Raw genomic sequence first — 22,431 nt, 5'->3', positions numbered from 1 at the left:
GGCGCCTGCAGTTGGAAAGGCTTCGGTTGTGCGCTCACAAAATATTTATACTAAAGTAGCGCCCTCCTCTATCGCAAGGCACGCGTGAACAAGAAGGATAACTCTAAATGTATTTTTTATATCGTTGTATATCGGATTGTGTATTGATCGATGAATAACCCTTGACGACCAAATTAAATTAGATTATTTGAATATGAAACCGAAATAATCTTTAATATGTGACCCACCTTCATCTATATCAAGCAACATGCGAAATTTATAATTAATCCAATACTTGGGGCCAAGATATTTATTCCATCCATTGATTGGGGTAATAATAATTAACTACAATCTTATGCTAGAGTTTAATAGTGTCACAGACCAACAATGAGAGAGTTGATAAATTATTTTTATCATGTAATATATGTATCTGTTTTTCATGCAAATGTAAAAGTTTTCAATTATCTTATTTATATTCAAAGCTTTGTAAAGTATTCATTACATAGACGTTCATCAATCATGACCACGAACATGCTTTTATGATGGGATTCCAGACTAAAACTGAATTACAAAACCTCTGTAGAAGTTTGCCATGTAAACATCTATAGTACACCCTTCTGTTACAAACATCCGGGCTAAAATCATCCGCGTAAGTACATGGTTTTCCATCTAAAAAAAAACAAATATAAATTTCATCAAGATTGTTGCTGATTACAATCGAAACACAAATCGTGTTAAAAAGATAAAGACATAGAAGCTAGGCAATAAATTAAAAAAAAATACACATCGTTTTAACAAAACGAAATAACACAGAATACTTCGATATAAAAGATCAATATTAAAATCATGGAAAGACACAGTGCTTCTATCAAACTATTCTTAAGTGTATGAACAACAAAACTGTCTCTATGAGACACTTTGAAGTTGAAATATATTTTGAACCTTATTAAACCAAATACCCGTCTAAACCGAACAAGTTCTACAGTTTAAAGTGATGAGATTTAGACTGTTTAACTGTATTAAAATATAGCAGTGTTAGTCATTGTTGTTTTGGTAGTTACAATATTGTTAACGTGTGGAATTAAATTAATAAAGCTACATGCTTAAAAAAAGTCCAATGCTTCAAAACCTATTTTAAAAATTAATTCATATAATATATGTAAGAAAAACGTTTAATCGTAAATACATGGAACAGAGATGACTCTTGTCAAACGTATGAACGATATACCAAACAGATCTGCAAAATTCATATGTGGAATTATTTAAAGGTGAATGTATGAAATTTGCAATATTTTATCGGTATCAATTCAGCGATTTAAATTAGTCTGATGAGACAGATGTCTCAAATCGGACCACGCTATGCAAGCTACAAGGGCCTTTGGTAGATTTACAAATTATCGATGTCGGTGTTATCAAGTGTTGTGAATTTATGAGAATTGGATAAGGTAGGAGATATTTAAAAGGCACATATAAAAAACAAAAAAACAGCAAAAAAAAAAAAAAACAAAAAAAAAAAAACAAAACAAAAATAACAACCCCCCCCCAAAAAAAAACAAAAAAAAAAACAAAAAACAAAGAAAAAAATCAGAATGTGCCCCTACTCAAAAACATAACTAAGGATTATGCATATAATTTAGGTCATAAGTTTATACTGAATAAACGTACTTGATGTTAGCTGAAGCATACAGTTTAAATTTATGGATGTATAACCAAATTACTCACTTCGAGAATATTTCAGTTGACGAGGGGTATAATCAAGTAGATGAAGAGAAAAATGACGTTTCGTACATCTAAAACGTGAAAGCTTTTAATTTTAACCTAAATTTATTTTTGTCCAAAAATTATAAGTATTTCGATTGTTAAAACATGTTATTCAAATTATCTTTGTAACTCGAAGGCCCATCTTAACCAAATTAAAGTCTAAAGTGGATTTTATTCACACAAGTTTCATAGTTAGTTGCATGGAAGATGGACTGGCTCTTTCGGGCAAAATTATCGACTATTGATATTTTAAAATAGTACATAAAATATTTTCTCTTTTACAAACAAAAAGGGGGGGACTTTGGGAATTTCAGAAAACTTTTCATGGTGGAAATTGTGTCTATTAAGATTATTGTGTGCTACTATCGACCGTTCAATCAGTAAGCGTTTTAAAACGACTTTATACCTACATCTATGTGATAAACGACGTAAAGTACACTCAAAACAGTCTAAACCAAACCTCCTTTGAACTCTGAAAGTTGTTCCGTTACCAACATTCAAAACAGATAAGGGATTTAGTAATAAGATTTGGATAAGTTTTTTGCTTAGACTGGTTTCACTATATTTTGTTTCCAAAAGTTAGCAAGACTTACTGGCGTTGCAAAATCCTGCAGCTGCGTTTGTCGTGGTTGGTTTTCTAGTAGTTGTAGTTGGTCTTGTTGTTGTTGTTGTTGTTGTTGCTCTTGTTGTCGTTGGTCGTCTCGTTGTGGAAGTTGTGCTTCGTGATGTAACAGGTTTCGTTGTTATACGTCTTACTGTCGTCTGTGGCTGTGCAGTTGTTTTCTTTGGAGCCTTTGCCACTTCATCGTTGATCGAATTTAAAAGAGGGAATGTTCCTTCTCCGCAATTATTGTAAAAATCGTCCATGCTTATATCATCTAGCATGACACCGCCCAAATCTTCATTTATAGCATATTTTGTCTGCAAATCATGTCAAATGTGTATGTTGTGGTAGATCAAAACATATAGGATATAGTCATTATTTTTAGTTTGTAAGAAAGATATACAATTGCAAAAAGCTACGGTTATAAAGCTTAGCTTTGCAATGAGTGATGGAATACTTCTCAAACAGAATTTCAAACTTAGTAAGATACTAAACAAAATAACCTTTTAATTTTATAAATATTGTATATACAATGTACAGTCAAAATAGAGCATTGGAAGACATTTAGCTCTAATTTAATTTATAATAAGTAGGCATTTCTATATAAATCATATTCAGTTCTTTTTTTTCCATTTTGAATATTCTTCGTTTTGATTCTGAGTGTTTTGAACTTATTATATTGTTCCTACGTATTAACATGTACCTTAAGGGCTACACTTGTAGTGTCGTCATATCCGACCCATGTATTGGAGCTGTATGCGTGTGGCACAAATGTTTCTGTGTCAAATACGCGAACCCATCCGTTGGCAATATTTTGGCATACCTATTTTGGGAAAAAATATAAATGCACTTGAAATAGAACTGATCACTAATGAAGTGTTCGCAACTTCCATAACGCTTTGATGATCTTTCTGCTCACAAGTATTATGATAAAAAAATATGATTGGGACATTTCGATGTAAAAGGCAATGCTATTTGATTAGCCTATTACCAAATTGAAACATTAACAATAAAACGTGTAATGTTCCTTGTGAAAAGGAACGTACATGTACATATAGGTCTTTTATATCAAGAATTTGTCGAGACGTCGGTGAACTACTTAAAATTGATCCGATATTTTTTACTATTCAATCACCTCATAATAGGCCAGGAGTCCATTCGTCCTAGTGTATGTTCCAGGAGAACCTAATCCGAAGGCTGGTGAACCAATTGTGTGCTTTCCTAAGGAAATACTGTATGTGTTACCGTATGCTGGAATTCCAAGAACAAGTTTCTGTCTGGAAAGTCCAGCATTTATCCAGGATATAACGGCAGCTTCCTAGGTAAATATCAAACAAGTTCGAATAATTAGTGACACATTGCAAATAATTTGTTTATAAGATAAACGATTTAAAATGTGCCGTGGTTGGTCAGCATAAGTTTTGTATAATATCGAATCCTAAATAACTATATAGAAATTATCATTGTTTAATTTACGATTTCTACTACCCCAGATTTGACATCTTATGCGCAACTCAATAGATATTTCTGGAAAAGCCGAGGACACTTACCCTACCGGTGCACCTGTCGCATGCTCACATTTTAGTGGAGTCCAAGTTATTGATATACTTTTGTTTCTTTGTATGTGTTATTTTGGTTTTTGCATTATCTTTGTTGTTTATGTCTGTTTTCTCTATCTAGTTGTTATCCTTAAATTCTTTTGATTTCCTTCCTTACGATTCTTGGCCTCCTTGATTACTCTTTCATAATGAAGTAACATTTAAAGAACGATTTCTTGTTAGTTTTAATATAAATATTTTGCTTTTCAACCATACCCTTTTTGTGACTTTATTGAGGTTCTATTAAGTACTATTGAACAGTTTTCTTGTGCTCCTTTAAAGGGGTAGACCTAAGGTAAGGGACACAACTCTTACACATCATTGGAACATTTCTATTCAGCATTTTACATTAATCTCATGTGAGCATCAAAGTAACCTGTACCGATTTCATTCTGTTTCAAATGAAAGCTTGAAAGACTTTGATGAAATTGAAAATGATACAAACATATCACTGATTTCAAGACTTATTTCTCATACACTAGGTCTACCTCCTTAAATATGCTCATTTAGAATATAAAATAAGACACAATCAACTATTTTATATTAACACCATAGTTGTACATTTTTTCCTCCCAGAATCTTATCAATTGAATATCGAGTGTGTGGTTCTGCAAAATATCAATGTTAACAATATACAGGATACAATACAGAGAGTTTTTTGTTATATTATTATAATACATTACATTATTATTATATTATCATATTTTAGTATTTAAAATTACATTTTCTAGAGAAAAAAACAAACATAAAGACTCACCACGTTGAGATTTGATGGTGTCCGACTATCTCCTACAGTCAGTGGACTTCCATGAAAAATAGTTGTTTCATAGTCGTCGTCAAACCCAAATGTAGCGACATTGACAAAATCAACGTATCTAAAAAATGATGATTAAACAAACAATATTTAAATACAAATATACTTTATTTACTTTTTATATAGTTACATTCATTAATAATAGTTCCAAGATTGCTAAGATGAACTGTTCATGATTTTCAAAAGAAAGCAAGCTTGCAATGTACAATTTTAATATAAAAAGCTGTTCGAAAAAAATGATTTCAGGGTCTGATTTCTACACAAATATTAATTTGACAATTTCCTCATATACTGTCTTTTTTAGCAATTTGAAAATTTCAAGCGATTAGACTGGTCAAATTATTACTTGATTTGGTGCTCGAGTGCGTTTCTTTGATTTCGATGATTGCCAGTTCTTGAAGGGAATTGTAAAATTTAGAAATGGTCATTGTAAACTGATTAACTTGGCGTGACATTATCGTGATATCACCATAAACGATAATTACTTTGACATGGTTGGTACGTCATAGCTGGCTCTGATATCTGATTCAAATGGGGAAACACGTATAGATATAATTAGTTTTTCTTGGCTTCTTGCATCTGCCTCTAACGTTACAAGGTCATGAAAGAACTAAAAACAAAAACAATAATAGAATTTTTTTAATTTGAGTTTTTTTGGGCAAACTTAATTCCATTGTTTTGCTTTGTTTTGTTTTGTTTTGTTTTGTTTTTATTTTGTTTTTTATTTACTTTACGAGTTTATTGGGATAGCAATATATCTTCTCGTGTGTTATTTGACATGAACAAGTTTTAGTTGTGTGTTTATTTTTATTTTGGGATTTTATTTTGTGACTTATAGAATGATTTGTTCATTTGTTTGTTCTGTTCGAAGTGCGTACATATACAAATGTCTTGTCTTAAATAGGATTTCGTCATAATACACAAGTTAAAATTACGTTTGTTTTCTCATTCAGTAGTGGAATTAAGTATCTTACGTCATTGATAAGTCCTTGTTTTAATCATAGTTGAGATATACTCAAAACTTAAATAATTTTTAGCGAACTTAAAATCTAGTTCAACATATCAAGGTTTAATTCTGATGCAATTGAAAGATTGATTGATTGTTGGGGTTTAACGTCCGAGCAATCAATCAATCATTCAATTGCATCAGAATTAAACCTTGATATGTTGAACTAGATTTTAAGTTCGCTAAAAATTATTTAAGTTTTGAGTATATCTCAACTATGATTAAAATGCATGCAATTGATACAATTGAAAGGAGTCAATATCACATACAAGTGAAAATCGTTGCCAGTTGATGACACGTTAAGCATGTTTTATGTTAAATAACGCAAAATCATAGAATCGCATTGCAACACACCTTAAGCATGTTTCATGTTAAATATCACAATTAGTTACCTTAATAAAATTAGTCAGCATCTCTCTCGAAAATGAACCCGGAGACAACATGATATCTACACCATCAAATCCATGTTTTCTGACATATAGTAATATGTTTACTCCGAGTTCTTCCATATCTTCTGTAGATATAAGCATCTGGTCAAGAATGTATGATCCTACAACATTCTCTTCGACACCAAGAAGGACCTTCAGTCCTGGGTTCCGCTTACGAAGGTCTCGAAGTTGTGAATACAGTCCTGAGTGGAAAACAAAGATGTAATGCGTATTCCAACATTAATTTAATAAAAAAAATACAGACAAAATTAAAAGATTCTAATCATATTACATGTACATTGTAGTTGCAAGTGAAAAAGCTTAATGAAAACTGGAAAAGTAGCAGAAAATAACTACATGTATTTCTTATTTGGGCAGGGATAAACATTAACAATCGCCAAGTCGCTAAATTTCAGAAATTATAAAACAAAAATATGGCCTGGGCTACCGGCTTGTATTTCCTAATTTGTACCCCTGCTGGGTACAGTGAAACCTGTCTAAATTGAACCCTGGGTTAACCGAAAAATCTGTCCAAAGCAGACACTATTGTTAGCTCCTTCCTATCATTTTAAATGGATTATAAACCTTCATGAACAGACATCTTCCCTGAATTTAACATTTTCTACAACCAAAAAAGGTTCGGTTTAGTTGGATTTCACTGTAGCAGCTATTTACTTAAAATAGAAATATGAAGAATATTAAGCATATTTCTAAAGTTCATTAAAAAATTACAAACGAAATATTCAATGTAAGATTTCTATCCATTGTTTTCTTCTGTATAAGGTTATCTTACCTGAATCTCCAAGGTCATTTATTTCTGTCGGAAAAATATTTCGATTTTCAATCTTTGCAGATTTGTATACGATATGGGTACAAAGACCTCCATCAATGTCGTCCACCTTGAAAATATTTTGACTTATATATTGAGCTTTGTTACTAACGTAGCAGACTTTCCGGAAATCTGAAAAAAAATACCAGATGTAACTAAAAGTATTGCTTAAATAATTGAAAAAAAAACATTGGACTATCCTCGATCTAATTTGCACATGATCAGTCCATACGTTTTTTTGTATAACTTTTGTTGACTGATGTTTCCTTATTAATATGTGTATTTGATATTCAAATGCAGCTTTCGTCATAGCGCAGGATATATTCAAAAACATCTTGAATTTCATAAAGCAATTGTAATCAAAATATCCCTCCTTTTTTAAGCATGCTTAGACATTATTTTCAAGATTTTTATTTTATTTCTTTTCAACCGATATTCAGATGCAGTTTTTCATTGTATTATAATAGAAATACATGTATTATATTTAGAAATTAACAAATTGAATGAGATGTCAATCACGATATGACGCTAATATTCGAATACATCACATTTATCTCCTTACTAATAAAGTTTCTCTGATGCGATCGATCGGCTAGATACAAATCTCAATTCTATATACAGAGTCAACATTAAAGTTACCTCATAGTCATAACACGAAAGCGAGTTCTGTTGCGCCTAATTTGATTACAAGCTCAAAGACAATACGAATGATGTAAGAACATTGATAAAAGTGTTAGCAATTGTTTAGAATACTAAAATATAACAACTTACCACCAACAGAAGGGCCCGCATTATCAGGACCAATTGGAACTGCTGGTTTTCTTAGTACATCCTTAACCTTTGTAATGAGAGGATATTTTCCTAATCCACACATTCCAGTGAAGTCATCAAGGTCTAACGCCCAGAACATGGCACCACCTAATTTCTTTTCTTCTATAAATTTTGCCTGTAAAATGTTTAGTGCTCATGAGGCCAACTCGATTGTTATGATTGTTATGATCATTCTATAAATAATTTAATATGACCATTTTTACTGTTAGAAAAGATGCCGTCGTTTTTATTTTATCTTGGATACAAACTTTTCCATCACTTGATCAATAAACAAGGTCATGAACTTTGAACCACGCCCCTTTTAACCAGACTACTTTTTTTTTCAATGAAATAATCCGGTCTGAAAAAAAAAGGCGTGTGTATTGGAATAAATTAATATAAATCTATCATAGTTTTTGCCAAAATATTAAATTATAAAGTTGTACATGTAACTAATATTTAAATTCATTAACTTGTATAAGACTTAGGTTCAATTTACAAATACATTGTAACATAAATCACTCCGAGGTTTATTCTGCGTAAATCAAACCAAAGTTCTTTATACAGGATACTATATTCAGATACCAGTAACATTCCTTAATTATGCTCCTAGGGCCAACTTGACCGCCCCATCGTGCTGTCAAACGAAAGAAATGCTCACAAATATTACACATATCAATATCGGGTTTGAAGATTTGCAAATGGGTCGTGAATGAAGTTTCGTGATTAACTGGTTCGGAGTAAGGGTCTATTATTTCATTCAGGAAATGCTCCATAATCTGTTTATACCAATATCAAAATATCAAAAATCCATATATAATGGTTTGGGAGGGGACAAATAATGAGTTGTGAATCTTTAGATCGCAAATTGAGAACAATCGAAATAAAATGTGTCCACTCAGCTGTTCAAATACATATATGAAGCATAATGCTTTTTCTAAAATCAGAAACAACATAATTACCGAACACTAATCCGATCCATAATTAAGTCATGTCCAAAAACAATATTTCAAATTATAAAAATCAATTACGCATCAAGGTGTATATTTTGCTTAACGCTGCATTAGCTGCCAATTTTTTTCAGTTTTGATTCTACTGAATTATGCTGATTCAATGAAATAAGTAGTTACGCAATTGAAGCAGTACATGTCAATAATACCTACAGAATATTGTGAAAACAACGTTTTTTTAATCAGAGAAGATCGACACATGTAGCTCCGATCTAATTATTTTTCGCCATTACTTCCAAAGACTTCGGACAGAAGATTCACCTGGGTTAAAAATACTTTAACCTTGGTAAAAAATAACAATAACAGATACACTGATAGCACGTGTCTTGTTTTCATTTCATTTCATCTATTTCTTGATTAGTTTTCAAATAGACAATGAGCATATTTGTGCCACAGTATATCACAATACGTAAATTTCAAAAAGATCCTTGCGCTATATTCGATTTTTTTTTTCTTTTACGGCTTGAGTCCATCGGTCTTCTTTGCCGTTGAATAACCCATTTCGCTTTGCAATCAGATTTGTTATTAAAAAGGCGACCCTTACAGCACATGCGCGGATTAAGGGCACCAGAAGTCACATGCACACATGTACGAATTCATCTAGGTCGATTTTTTTGTCTTGCAAGACAATAAATATATATAGACACTTATTTCGTGTATTTAATGCATATTATTTGTGGATATCAAACTAAATTATACAGGAAAAGTACAATTAAGTGGATATAATTCAAAGTTAAGGCATATTACAACAGAACCAAAAATTTACGAAAATGACAGCTAATGCAGCTTTAATTTTATGATTGTCATTTTTGCAGACATATTTGATTTTTTTTTTTTGTTAACGAATCCAGACATCGTAAATCACGTGCATCCATTATCGATCTGGTTTTTACGGCCATTTTCCTCACTTGACAGTATGACGGGTTGTCGATGTAAGTAATAAACGTCTTAGCAACCAGAAAATCATAAATTACCTTCAAATAGGACCAACTTGCAGGACAATCCATAAGCATATAGTTTAACATCAATACCCTTTTACATACCTTAATTTCTACACTTCTTTCGTTATCAAAGCCGACCCATTGGTCGTTTTTATAAGCATAAGGAACTTTATGTTCGTCTTGCCATGCCTCTGTCCATCCATCTTTCTCTATTTTTTCACAGATCTGTATGATATACGGTAATTGGCACAAAGGTAAATTAAAGCACACTCGATAATTATTTATTGGTAGGTATAAGATCAAATTTTACATGTAAATACAAAACCAAACCAGACTTAAAAACATTGCAGATGTCGCTGTGCTGAAAACGTGTTTATATAAGTAACATCTCATAAGCAATTTAAGATCCAGTTGCATGTACATACGAAGTTCAAGTTCCAAAATATTAAGCACATATAAGACATATTTAAAACTAAAAATAATCATCAATGACGATGCAACAATTTAAAAGTATGTCACAGCACATTTATATTGCGATTTACAATGCATATACGGCTACATTTAAGTACAAGCATCAATTGGCATTCATTTGTTTATAAAAAAAAATAAATTGGTTTTACATGGCATTACATGTAGAATCTAAGTAGAAAAAAAAGTATAGTTAACTTGTTGAGAAATTATTGCGCGATACTAAATTTTTGAAAACAACGTGTGTTTTGATCGCAATGCAATATCACAAAAGGTATTTCAGACTATACAATTACGTGTACATTTTTGTAGTTGTGGTCAACATGATCGCAAATTTTTGCATTTAGCTCTACAAATTAAAGCTAAAATACATAAGATAGTTCCTGAATTTATGGAGTATACATTTTACATTTGGCTATTCAAATGAACGAGTAAATATTTTAGTTTTATTCGTAATCAGATTAGAAAACGCGTAGTAGCCAATAATACAAACCTCATAAAAAGAAAGAAGTCCTTTTACTTTCACGTATGGACCAGGTAATCCAGCACCTGAATTCGGAGCTCCCATCATGTAGTTGTTTGCATCCCTAAGAGTAAATGATTTTCCGTAGGTACCAACGCCGAGAATTAATTTTTCTGGCGGCGTACCGTTCTCGATCCAATGATTAACAGACCAGTTCTAGAAAGAAGAAAAAAATACATGTAGATAATATGAATGTTTGATAAAAACAAGAGTGAGGGGAAAATTAAACGCTTAACACAACATGACAGAGTATACAAAACAAAGACATTCAGAAACCACGTCTTCAGCACTTCAAATGAATTATATTGTGTACCAAGTGTACATGTAATCTGTTCATACCATAACCAATGTGACAAGGTCTGAATAAAATAATAACAATTTATACGAGTTTAGCTCATGTCTTTAGATAAACTGATGGTCTGATTCAGACTATCAGAAGTGATCTGTACAATATGAAGATTAAAATATTGGATAACTAGACCAACAGACAAGTCGTCCCAAAAAATCGACACACATCTTAAGATAAGTGACATGTCCGCCAATAGCGCCTCTCTCGACAAGAACTTCATAGTTTTACGGGTTCCATATGTCTTATATACGTTAAACGTACAGCATTAATTGTTCTTTGGTTGCCGATCTCATTACTTCGGGGAAATAGTGGACTGTGATGACCAATAAAGCTTTCCCATTGTCCATGCATACTGTATGACATCAAATTGATGAAATCAAGGTATCTATAAAACAAAACAAACAGTTCAAATCGTAACCCCTCTAACCTAATATTTTGGATCCACCACTACCGGACCCACACAAACCCTCAAGAATTCCTCGCATTTTATGGATGTAATGATATTGTTATTGTATGTGTTATTTAAAAAAACAACAAAAAAGGTTATAAATAGATAAATAAAACAAAATAAATGAAATACATGTAAAGAACAACTATATCTTCTTATGTAAAATGCTTTAGCATATTACTTTGCCAATCAGCTCGACGTAGGTTCAGATCGTACGCATTTGTTTTCATTTGTTCAAATTATGTGCTCATTGGTACATGTACATTTATCATAAAAAAAGAAATCATACAATGTTTTAATGTTTTTTCCTGTTCACAATCATATTATTTTTGTCCATATATACATTTTACAAATTATGAGATCCTCCTACGTATGCAAATGAATGACTTCAAAACAAAATGCATGGTGGAAGATTTTAAAGGAACCTTATGATTTGGAACCCCCTTTTCTTCTTTACCCTCTTCTTGGAAAACAATGGGTTAGTTTTTTGTCATTTCTTTGCAAAAGATGATAACTTCTGGACCACCCGCTACAAATTTGCTGGATTTTAACTGGAAGATGTATTTTCAAAACTTGAGTCAAAGAAACATAAATTGTGATACATACTCGATTATGAAACTGACTAATACAAACTTTGATATTTCTCCTATCTCGTAAGATCTTCTTGCAGTCCACATACCAGCCCCGACTGCAGCTGTCAATATTAGTTGTTTATTACCGGTTTGTGCAGCCTCCTCTACAAATTTTTCTTTCAATACCTTTTTTTTTTTTTTAAAGAAAAACGTTATCTTTTTCAACAATGGTCACAAAACTGATACACTTGACTATAATTTAAGTCCCTTCTGTGGACAAGATTTTAAGTTTGTGTAGCCTAGACTCATTTAAATATAAATTTTGTCACAATTATCGTGTGGTATGCTAATCTTAACTACATATATGTAGCAGTATACATGTAGTATACACAAACAAACACAAACACCCAGAAACCTCAGATGAGACTCATCTTCTTCATTTTCTAGTAATAAGAATTACATGCATTATCCAATGACTTTTACTAAATGTGTTGAATGAAATTGACAATGGCGGTTTAGTTTGCACATTTCTACAGGTGCAAGTGCTTAACATCGGAATAAATAGCAACGATCTAAACGAAAAACAATGAATAAGGACGACTGCAAAACGAATAATATACGCAGTCTGAATGAATTATATTTGCATTTCCTTAACGATACCAGAACGTACATGTAAATGAAAACTGCAGATGGAAAAATTAAATAACTTGTAAATTTATACATAACTGAGCCCAATGCATTGACAATGCTATTGTTAGTATAGTACAAGTAGCAATTGTGCGTAAGAAAAAAAATTCAAGTAAAGATTAATCCACGCACACAATTATATAAATTGTACCTGAATCCATTTTGTGAATCTCTGCTTGTCCCTCCGAGGACTCCCACGTTTAGCTGGATATTCCCAATCCAAGTCAAGACCGTCGAATCCTCTGGCACGTAGATAATTGATTGCGTTATGAGCAAATACTTCTATGTTTGAATCACTAGAAACCAATTTGGTGAAAAGTGCGGACCCAAGTCTTCCTCCTCCAATTGACAGCAAGACGTTTAGTGATGGATTCTGTTTCTTTAACCCAATTATTTGTGCATACATTTCTGAAAACAATATGAATTGATTGATTAATTGTAGTTTAACTTCTTTTGACAGATAACGCATGCATTCCAATATGGAAACATCAAGCAATCGAACAGATCTTGCTGTGTACATTTTACTTTACCAAGCTACGAGTAGCGGCAGACTTTACTCTCTTACTAACCGCTGCAGGCAGGCCTTTCGAAATTCTCGGGAGTAATTCAAATCATACGTCGTTTGACAATCGGATAACGTAGCGTAAAATCATTTACTTTTTTCCCGACTTTGCAAGATTCTTGCATTTTCTGAGAGGGCTAGCTATGGCGTCTAGAGTGAGTGAATTTCGAACGTCAGACGCTGTTCAGGATCTTGTTACTGTAGCTGTACCATCGAAATTCTACCATTACTTTTTACATAATACAAAAAAAAAAATATCAAAATAATATTTTCGTGAAATGAGCAATAATTTTAATGAAATGCACTGATAAAATATTAAACACATCAAAGACAGATCGATGGCAACGCCAAACAGTAACAGTTTACAATTATATCCCGCCTAAAAGATTACAATAATCATCAGAAACAGGGGTCAGCATTTGAACAAGGGGAGACTGTAGGGTTGAATCCACACAACAACAACTTTTATTTCTAATCAGGCGATCTATATACGAGTTAGTTGGTCTATGATACCATTATCACAATTTTAAGAATTGGCAAAAAAACAAATTAGCTTCCGTTTCACCAATGGATCCGCATATAAGTTTTGACATACTAAATAAGTTTTTGTTTCGATTTGCTCGATTCTCATAGGGTATTTTACCTTCGTCACTCGGATCTATTTCGACAATATCCGTGTCATCAACTTTGGAAAACGCATATATTATATGAGTACATAAAAATGGATCTATGTTGGTTGTTTCATACGTAACTGGCGGCTTTCTGTAATGAGCCCAGCTTGTGAAGTAGCAGACAATCTTGTAATCAGAGGATGTATCTGAAAAACACCACTACTCCTAGAAGTACTTGTACATGTAAGAATATTTTTTTGGTTCAAACTAATGTTACATACATGTATTAAGTCAGTCATTACGAATATAGCACTTGTACATATATGTTAGAATATGATTTAAGAAATGTTTTAAATTAAACGCAAGACAGACATACATGTACATGTAACTTTTGAGAAAAAAGTCTCAAGCATGTATACTACATGTAATATTGGGGAGAAAAAGTCTTGCAAATCCCTCTCTTTTCATTACAAAAACGGGTAATAAAATGTGTTGATTGGATGAATTCCTGTAATAGCAAATGTAATTATGGTTGCAAAAGAGCGGCATAGATTTTGCCCTTTTATCAAGTGCCGTTTCAAGAATTTATGGTTAAATTGTAAATATGTATGTCTTTGTCCTCTTTCAGATATAAATTGACTCATATCAATCTCGACGACTGATATTTTATTTCATTTTTTACCCACGGCATCTAGTTACATTGTAAAACTTCTTGATTTGTGTATGTACATAACTGAACATGTAGCTGTACAAAATGTACGAATATACAAAATGTACACCGCTGGCTGAAATGATGACTTTAATGACCATGAACGGTTAAAATTGAACTGAGGCAAACAATTTACGTCGACGTAAACGCTAATGTTGTTATACTGAGTCATATTTTGACCAAATCAACGCTTAAAATATTCATTAAAACACATTGTGTCTAACTCAACATAAAACCGCGTTGTAATCTTACCTGTAGGTACAACCGTTGGAGCATTTGTCGGGGGACTTGCTGTTGTCAGAACCCTCTTAACCGCAGAGAGTAAAGGATATGGACCTTCACTGCATGCTTGGTTATTAAAATCGTCGAGATCAAGAGCCCAGAACATGGCACCGCCCAATCCATTGTCGACGATGTATTGTGCCTTCACGATAAAGAAAAAAGTAAGGTTCTGTATTTAAATTGTTGAAATACTAAAATGGGTACCCAGCCTAAATGTGTATACACGTATTTCAGTACGGGACAAAAAGTAATTACATGAATGTACTTGCCTGTATATTTCAGTACGTCACAGAATGTGCATATATGAGTGAATTTACTTGTACAATTCAGTACGTTCAGAAAGTACTCACACGAATGTACTTACCTACATATTTCAGTACGACACAAAAAGTACTTACATGAATGTACTTACCTATGTATTTCAATACGACACAGAAAGTACTTATATGAGTGTACTTACATGTACTTGTACATTTCCGTACGGTATAGATACATGTAGTACTCAGACGAGTGTACTAACTTGTAATTTCAGAACGGTACAGAAAGTACATGTGTACTTACACTTACACTTACAAATGCACAAGCCTGTATATTTCAGCACGGTACAAAAAAAACTCAAATGCACAGTTATACTTCTTGAGACGTGAAGGTTTCCCCCACACACAATACCTATACGCTAGACGCTCACCAAACGCTTCAAAGATTTCTATCGTGCGTTCAAACGGAAGATAAACGAACACTCTCAGGAAATTTTGAAGAAGAAAGAAAAAAATCGAGAATATATAAAAAATATATAAATAACAGTTGAATAAAGGAAATATGAATGCACAGAAATAAATGAACAATTTTATCGTGCATTTGTTCGAACGCAAAACGATGTGTAAACGCTCGATAATCCCTGCACGAACGCTAAAATGGGAAACGTTAATGTTGCAAGGAGTGTATTATACATACTGAGTGTGTGATACGTGTTATACAGAACGTTTTGGCAGTTTCTATAGAAACTACCAAAGCGTGGTACATGTACATTTGTACCCAACGTGTATATTACTATGCTATTGTTGGAAGCTTCTGTTTCAATTTCTCTTTTGTTTTGGTACTTTGATTTTCTCTCGTTCAAATACGCATAAAAAGTAGTATTACATGTATCAAATGTTGAGAGTATTTTATATAATTTGAATCACGTTCATTCATGTACCTTTGTTGAACCGTAATGGAAAGGGGATGGTTTAGCGCGCTACAAAACCTGGTTTAACACATCTTTCATTCTGAAATGCCTGTACCAAGTCAGGACAATAGCGGTGGTTTCCAACTTTCCGGTTTTTATCCTGTCATTGCCATTTTTTTTTATACCGAACTCTCCTTTTAGACTTTTCCTTTTGACAACTGCCTAGATTTTACCAGTTTGGAATTTTGTTGGTACTTTTCATATATTCATTTTATTGTATCGTACCCTTTGCTAGTTTCCAACAATACCATTACCTTAATTTCAACGCTCTTTACATTGTCATATCCAACCCATTGGTCACCGTAGTAGGCATATGGAACTTTATGTTCATCACTCCATACTGTGGTCCAACCATTGGCACATATCTGCGAATGTTTAATATGATGAATATATAAAGGTAGAGGAACCAGAAATAATGTCTAAATCTGAACATTTACATGTATACGTATATGTTTGTTACATGCAAGGCCCATACTAAGCAGGTCAAGATGACTAGAGTTTTGACGTACAAATATATCAGGTCTCCGTGACCAAATGACCAAAAACTATTCAAACACTTGTACATGTAACTACTTATAATAACATTGGAATAAAATTGACGTATTGTCGTATTTATCTAATTGAATTGATTGGTTGCTCATTCTACGTGGTCACTTTGACCTGTACAAGTAAACAATGTTTTTAAACGGAAAACTCTCGAGCTTTTCCTTAATTTTTCAAATTTAGCGTTGAATCAAAATAAGCATGTAAACAGTAATCGTTTGAGTCATGGGTATACCTAAAATACCAATCGTTTGTGGACATAATGGCCAATTGGTTTAGGAACTGGTCTTGTAATCAAAATATCAACACCGTTATGCGTACGAGTCCCACATGTGTACAAGGTGTTTTCAGACAACTACCCATACCTCAGGGTTTCATAGATTTTACAAAATATACCTTGACAGTACTTACCTTCGATCATATTTTAACATTGCCAATAAACTCTTTCGAGTTGACAACAGGAAATGTCGATGGGTATGCACGAGAACTACTTCAGCGAGGATCGATGGGCTTGGGTATGATAAAAGAATTTTCCATGCGGAATAGTATTTTGGAAATGCTCCACGATCACACCGCAGTAAACACCAAATGGTATATTTATTCATTTATTTGTTGCCCACATGTGTTTACATGTGCATGTCCATAAACAATACTTGTACATGTGTAAGTTGAATTAAATCGCTCCTGCCGTTTATTTACTTTTCTGTTATTCATTAGTCTTTACCTCGTAATATGCCAGGAAACCAGCAGCATTAGTATACTTTCCAGAAGAACCAGCACCAGAAGCTGGAGCACCGAGCTCATGGTTTGATTGGCTAGTTAACTTATACGACCGCCCATACGTTCCAATTCCCAAGATCAGCTTCTCCTTGGGGGTTCCATTATCTATCCAATATCGTGCTGCCCAGTCCTGAAATAAATTTTATAATGTATTACTCACAACAAGTCACCCAGCTTTCAAATTAGCTGTGCTTATTAATTTAAGCACGTTTTTCTTTCTACTAATTCTTTATAAAAGTCTCTCTGATGTTTTTTTTTTAATTTTCATGTTACATACAAGGTGAAGTTTAGTACAAGTATGACAGAGCTGTCAAATTTGTATAAAACAGCAAACAGTAAACTATTTGGTTATTTCCACTGCACTTACAAAATAATATGGGAGACGCAAAGAAGGCAATAAATTAATAAAAACAGGTAGTCAGATTGAAAAAAAAAAAAAAAACGGGAGCGAAAAAAATCAGCAAAGTACTAATAACTCATTCTAATTTAAATTTGCAATTCAAATTTTTGAAAATCCCCTAATCGGTATTTTTAGAGTAAACATATTATATTATACACCAAACTATACGGAATTAAATTGGAAAAAAACAAATATAATATAATGTTTTCATTATGAAGATAGTAAACATATTTTTTTTAATTTTGAAAAAAAAAATGGGAAAAGTTATTCTAATTGGAAAACTTAATTTCCAATTGGAATTTCTACTTTCCAATTGGGAAACCAGTTTTCCCATTGGAAATTCATTTTTTCCAATTGGCGAAAACTACTTCCAATTAGAGAAAATAAATCCAATTGGAGAATTTTTTCCAATGGGAAAATAATTTTTCGCAAGGGTTTTTTTTTAATTTCCAATGGGAAGTAATTATACTTTCCATTTGGAAGGTATAATTCTCAAGTTTAAGATAAAAATTCCGATTGGAATATATATGATACTGAGGATAGCTTTAATTTCTCCGTTATTTCATATATTAATGAAATAAAATGATCTGAGTGATATAGCCTGTATATACTTTTTCAGAGTATAACGAAAAATGCAGAGTAGTTCCGACTCGCATTCCCCATGATATTCCTAATAATGAAACAAACAGTTCACACAAGGTACCTGATTAAGAAATTGTTGATTTCCAACTTCGTCACTCCTGGCATATAAAGGGCTCTGATGACCTGTAAAATCCTCCCATGACCCATGCAAATCGTAGGCCATAAGGTTGATAAAGTCTAGATCCCTGTTTTCAAGAAATAAAAAAAAAATGGGATTTGTGAGTTTTTCAATGACTAGAGGATAGTACAACAAGGGGCAACCCGATGCTCGATTCGCACTCAACGGCGCTGCATACGTACACCCTTAACGCCCCTATGATTTTAATTAAGTTGTACAATTTGAAGCAAGATAGAAAATATACAATGTTTATATGTATAACTCAGAAGCAGAAAGGGATAATTTTGAAGTATTTCTTTGCAGCAACTGTCGAACTCTTAAAATGTATTTCTTACTCACCATAATTATACTAGTTTTGCGGAGATGGTTGAAATAACACACTTTGCATAAACAAGTGGTAAAAAAATACCAAACGGCACGAACCCCACTGAAACCGAGCAGGTCCGACAGATTACACGTACAAGTACCTTCTTCGTCTGACCTTTTTTGTAAAATAAGTCGGTTTTCCGCATCAAATTACAAATATATTTAATTTTCTTTGTATATTTCGAGATGCATGTAAATGTACTCAGAATATATAGTGAAACCTTTCTAAACCGAATATCTATTTAGCATTACAATTGGCCCGGTTAAACTATACGTACGTTTGCAAATGTTAAAAAACAATATTAAAAAATGTCTGGTTCAGATAAGTGTTCGGATTATTTGTATTTAGAACAGGTTTAACTGAAATATTATATGGTATTGGATCTGAACAAGGCCTTAATGACACTTATCTTTCAGTATGAACATACAGCTGAAACAGTCATTACCGAACCTGACAAAAAAGTCCAAAATAAACACTTACTATAAAAAGTCCCTTTATGTCAATGTAAATGTATTTTCAACCTTGGTATACCGAACACCTGTATAAACTGAACCAAAATGGTTTGGTTTAAAAGGTTTTTCTGTAGATATACAACCTTGCAATATCAGCTATCTCATATGCTGTGTCAACAGTACTCTTTCCTGCAGCAACAGCAGCAGTCAATAACAATCTCTCATTGCCAGAGGTCCCAGCTTCTTTTTCAAATCCTTCACGGAGCCTCTAAAAGAAGTAAATTTGAAGTATATAATAAACGAACAGTTGTGTTCAATGATGCATCATTTTTGTATCCTCTTATTTGAATAACGGAGCATAAACTCCCAGCCAAAACAAAAAAACAAAAACAAAAACACACAAACAAACAAACAAAACAAACAAAACAAAGAACAATAAAATAACACACATACACATTCAATAATGATAGAGGACGAGGTCCTCATATCAGTATTTCATGTTAAAAAAAAGTCATAGTTTAAAAGCACTGATCTGGAGACTGATTTCAATCTGACAGGAAGTTCGGTATTTAAAAAGTGTTTAATGTGGTTTTCAATATATATTTAAATTCAGACACCTCTTTTTTCGTTTAATTTCCGACATGATAAACGTGGGCCTTTTTGACTAAAGGCTTTATCCAGAAAGTCCGAAGTACGAACATTGAAATAAATCCGGTCTCATTAATTATCTTACTGCTCGGGCGTTTAACCCCAACAATCAATCAATCAACATTAATTATCGACAAAGTGCCAAGAAGCGTCAACAAATGACAAGAACCATCAAGATGTTTTAAAAATATCTATATTTCAACTTCGTCCTGTAACATGTTACACCCGTCCCATGTTAATAATAAATAAATAATAAAATGATAAAAAAGATCGATAAGACTTGAAAAGTAACGTTCTTTGGAAAAAAGGTCGTCTAGTACAATACAAGCATCCATCGAAATCCTAAACATGTACAAAATGTGCATCTATAATCCTTTACATTATTATAAAACTGTCGTACTACTTGCTGGAGTATGGGAGGCCTAACAGAAGGGCAGACATGTAGATCACATATAATACATACCACACTAACAAAGATAGACTTGAACTGATCATAAGCGAGTCAATTCACAATGCAAATACTTGTACACTTAAAGTATGCGCTATTGTCGTTGTACCTACACGTACATGTATAATGAAGTAGCACGTACATGCATATGTATAAGATGGTAATTACTTCAAATCAAAAGCATTATTCCATAACGCTCGCATTAAGACAATATTGCTTAACACTGATTGCAGCCCTAACCCCCAAATATAACATGTCATTCAATAAAAAGTTTGTAAATGGTCCACTATATTTAGATTCGAGTTTACATAGATTGGATAAACAAAATCGTTATTTCACTCATGTAAGAAATACTCTGAAGTTAACCGTGCATGTACTTAATCTGTTGTTTCGACTTTTGCATCATTTTATTTTTTAATTTCGACCACAAATCCTAAATGGCTGTAGACACCTTTTATATTTGTATACTCACTTTTACTAGTTCTGTAAATCTCTTCTTGTCGCCTGGCGGGCTCCCCCTGTTTGCAGGATACTCCCAGTCCAAATCAAGTCCATCAAAACCTTTTCCCCTCAGATATTCAATTGAATTTTTAACGAATTGGTCGATGTCGCCATCAGTTTTTACCATTTTTGTAAATGGTTCAGAACCATGAGTCCAACCGCCTATTGCAAGTAGTACTTTAAGATTTGGATTCTGACGTTTGTGGTCCATTGTTTTCTGAAACATTCCTGAAAGAAGAATAATGTTCATGTTGGTGATGAACAAAACATATCATACATGTACATATAAGAACTATTTTCTTCGCGTCGGGAACATATCATAGTAGGTAAATGCCGTCGGAAGCGAAGGAATATATAGAACACAATCGACTTTGCGGTAAGCTATGAGTATAATTAACTACAAATGTATTTATTTACACTGTATATAGAAAGCAGACAAAACTTAGAAATGTGCATGATGAGAACTAAATTTAATTAGTTTGCCATGTCATATGTTTCCTTTCCTTCGTCTACCTCGAACGTGACATTTCATAAGCAATTCTGCGGATGTTTCTAGAAAAGCAGAGTCTAGTCTTGCAGATAGTGGGATATGAACATATATTATAATTCATATTAAATTCTATAATTCTGATTGAATAAAAATATAAGTGGTTTTTCAGTATATCACCTTCCCTTTGAGTATGCCGCCCTTCCTTCGAGTATACCACCCGCTCCGACCGGAAATGTATCTTGTCCTTACTGTTCCGCTGTCCGGTATTACTGTACATTTCGCCCAAAACAAGAACACCAGACGACAGTTACAATGGCTTTTGCCGATATTAATGAAGATGCAATTAATGAACTTATAGCAAACAAGGACGCCAAAGAAACCCAGCGATAGAAGGGTGGTATACTGGTTAAAAAGATATTCAGTATAATATAACACATACTGCCGGGATCACCATACTCAGGAAAGAATATAGCCCTCGACTACGTCTCGGGCGATATTCTTCCTTCGTGTGGTAATCCAGTATACAACCCTAAATTACAGGTAGTATGTGTATAAAACATAAGGCAGTGAACGACAAACCTGAATCATCGAGGTAATTGAAAAAAGTCCAAAAAGAGGTTCGGAGACGACATAATTCACTGTATTTCTATATGAACTAGCAAGAGATACAATGTACCTGAGGTGCCTTCATCATTCCACTCATAAGGTTTTATCTCTAAGCCTACAACTTTTCCAAATGCGTATATGATATGGGTACAGAGAAAAGGGTCGATATCTTTCGGGAAGTATTTAAAAGGCGCAGGTCTGTATTGGGCCCAGCTAG

The 22,431-nt window shown here is 33.1% G+C and overlaps 1 protein-coding gene across 1 annotated transcript; it reads right to left on the bottom strand.

Annotated features, from left to right (window-relative positions):
* Positions 1 to 341: 341 nt before the first annotated feature.
* Positions 342 to 21,344, bottom strand: LOC148620008 (putative chitinase 10). The gene is made up of 14 exons (XM_088580492.1): positions 21,090 to 21,344; positions 19,665 to 19,789; positions 18,646 to 18,769; positions 17,487 to 17,672; positions 16,474 to 16,584; positions 14,962 to 15,133; positions 6,984 to 7,151; positions 6,155 to 6,393; positions 5,242 to 5,366; positions 4,700 to 4,817; positions 3,480 to 3,662; positions 3,048 to 3,167; positions 2,334 to 2,661; positions 342 to 648 (listed from the first exon to the last, which is right to left on the bottom strand). The coding sequence occupies exons 1-14, from the start codon at positions 21,342 to 21,344 to the stop codon at positions 497 to 499; spliced, it is 2,406 nt and encodes an 801-aa protein (XP_088436618.1). The 3' UTR covers positions 342 to 496.
* Between the last annotated feature and the right edge of the window lie 1,087 nt (positions 21,345 to 22,431).

This window comes from Perna viridis, chromosome 4 (assembly GCF_037379345.1).
Source record: "Perna viridis isolate PV_CMFRI_1.1 ecotype Kerala chromosome 4, ASM3737934v1, whole genome shotgun sequence".
Lineage (NCBI taxonomy): Eukaryota > Metazoa > Mollusca > Bivalvia > Mytilida > Mytilidae > Perna > Perna viridis.
The sequence above is the reverse complement of the archived record's forward strand: the minus strand, read 5'-3'. Positions and strand labels throughout refer to the sequence as shown.

Coding starts and splice junctions, on each gene's coding strand:
- LOC148620008 (XM_088580492.1), bottom strand. CDS start 21,344: ATGTTTCAGAAAACAATGGACCACAAACGTCAGAATCCAAATCTTAAA. Junction 19,790..21,089: donor GATTTACAGAACTAGTAAAA/GTGAGTATACAA, acceptor TACTTCTTTTAG/AGGCTCCGTGAAGGATTTGA. Junction 4,818..5,241: donor GACGTACCAACCATGTCAAA/GTAATTATCGTT, acceptor ATCATTTTTTAG/ATACGTTGATTTTGTCAATG.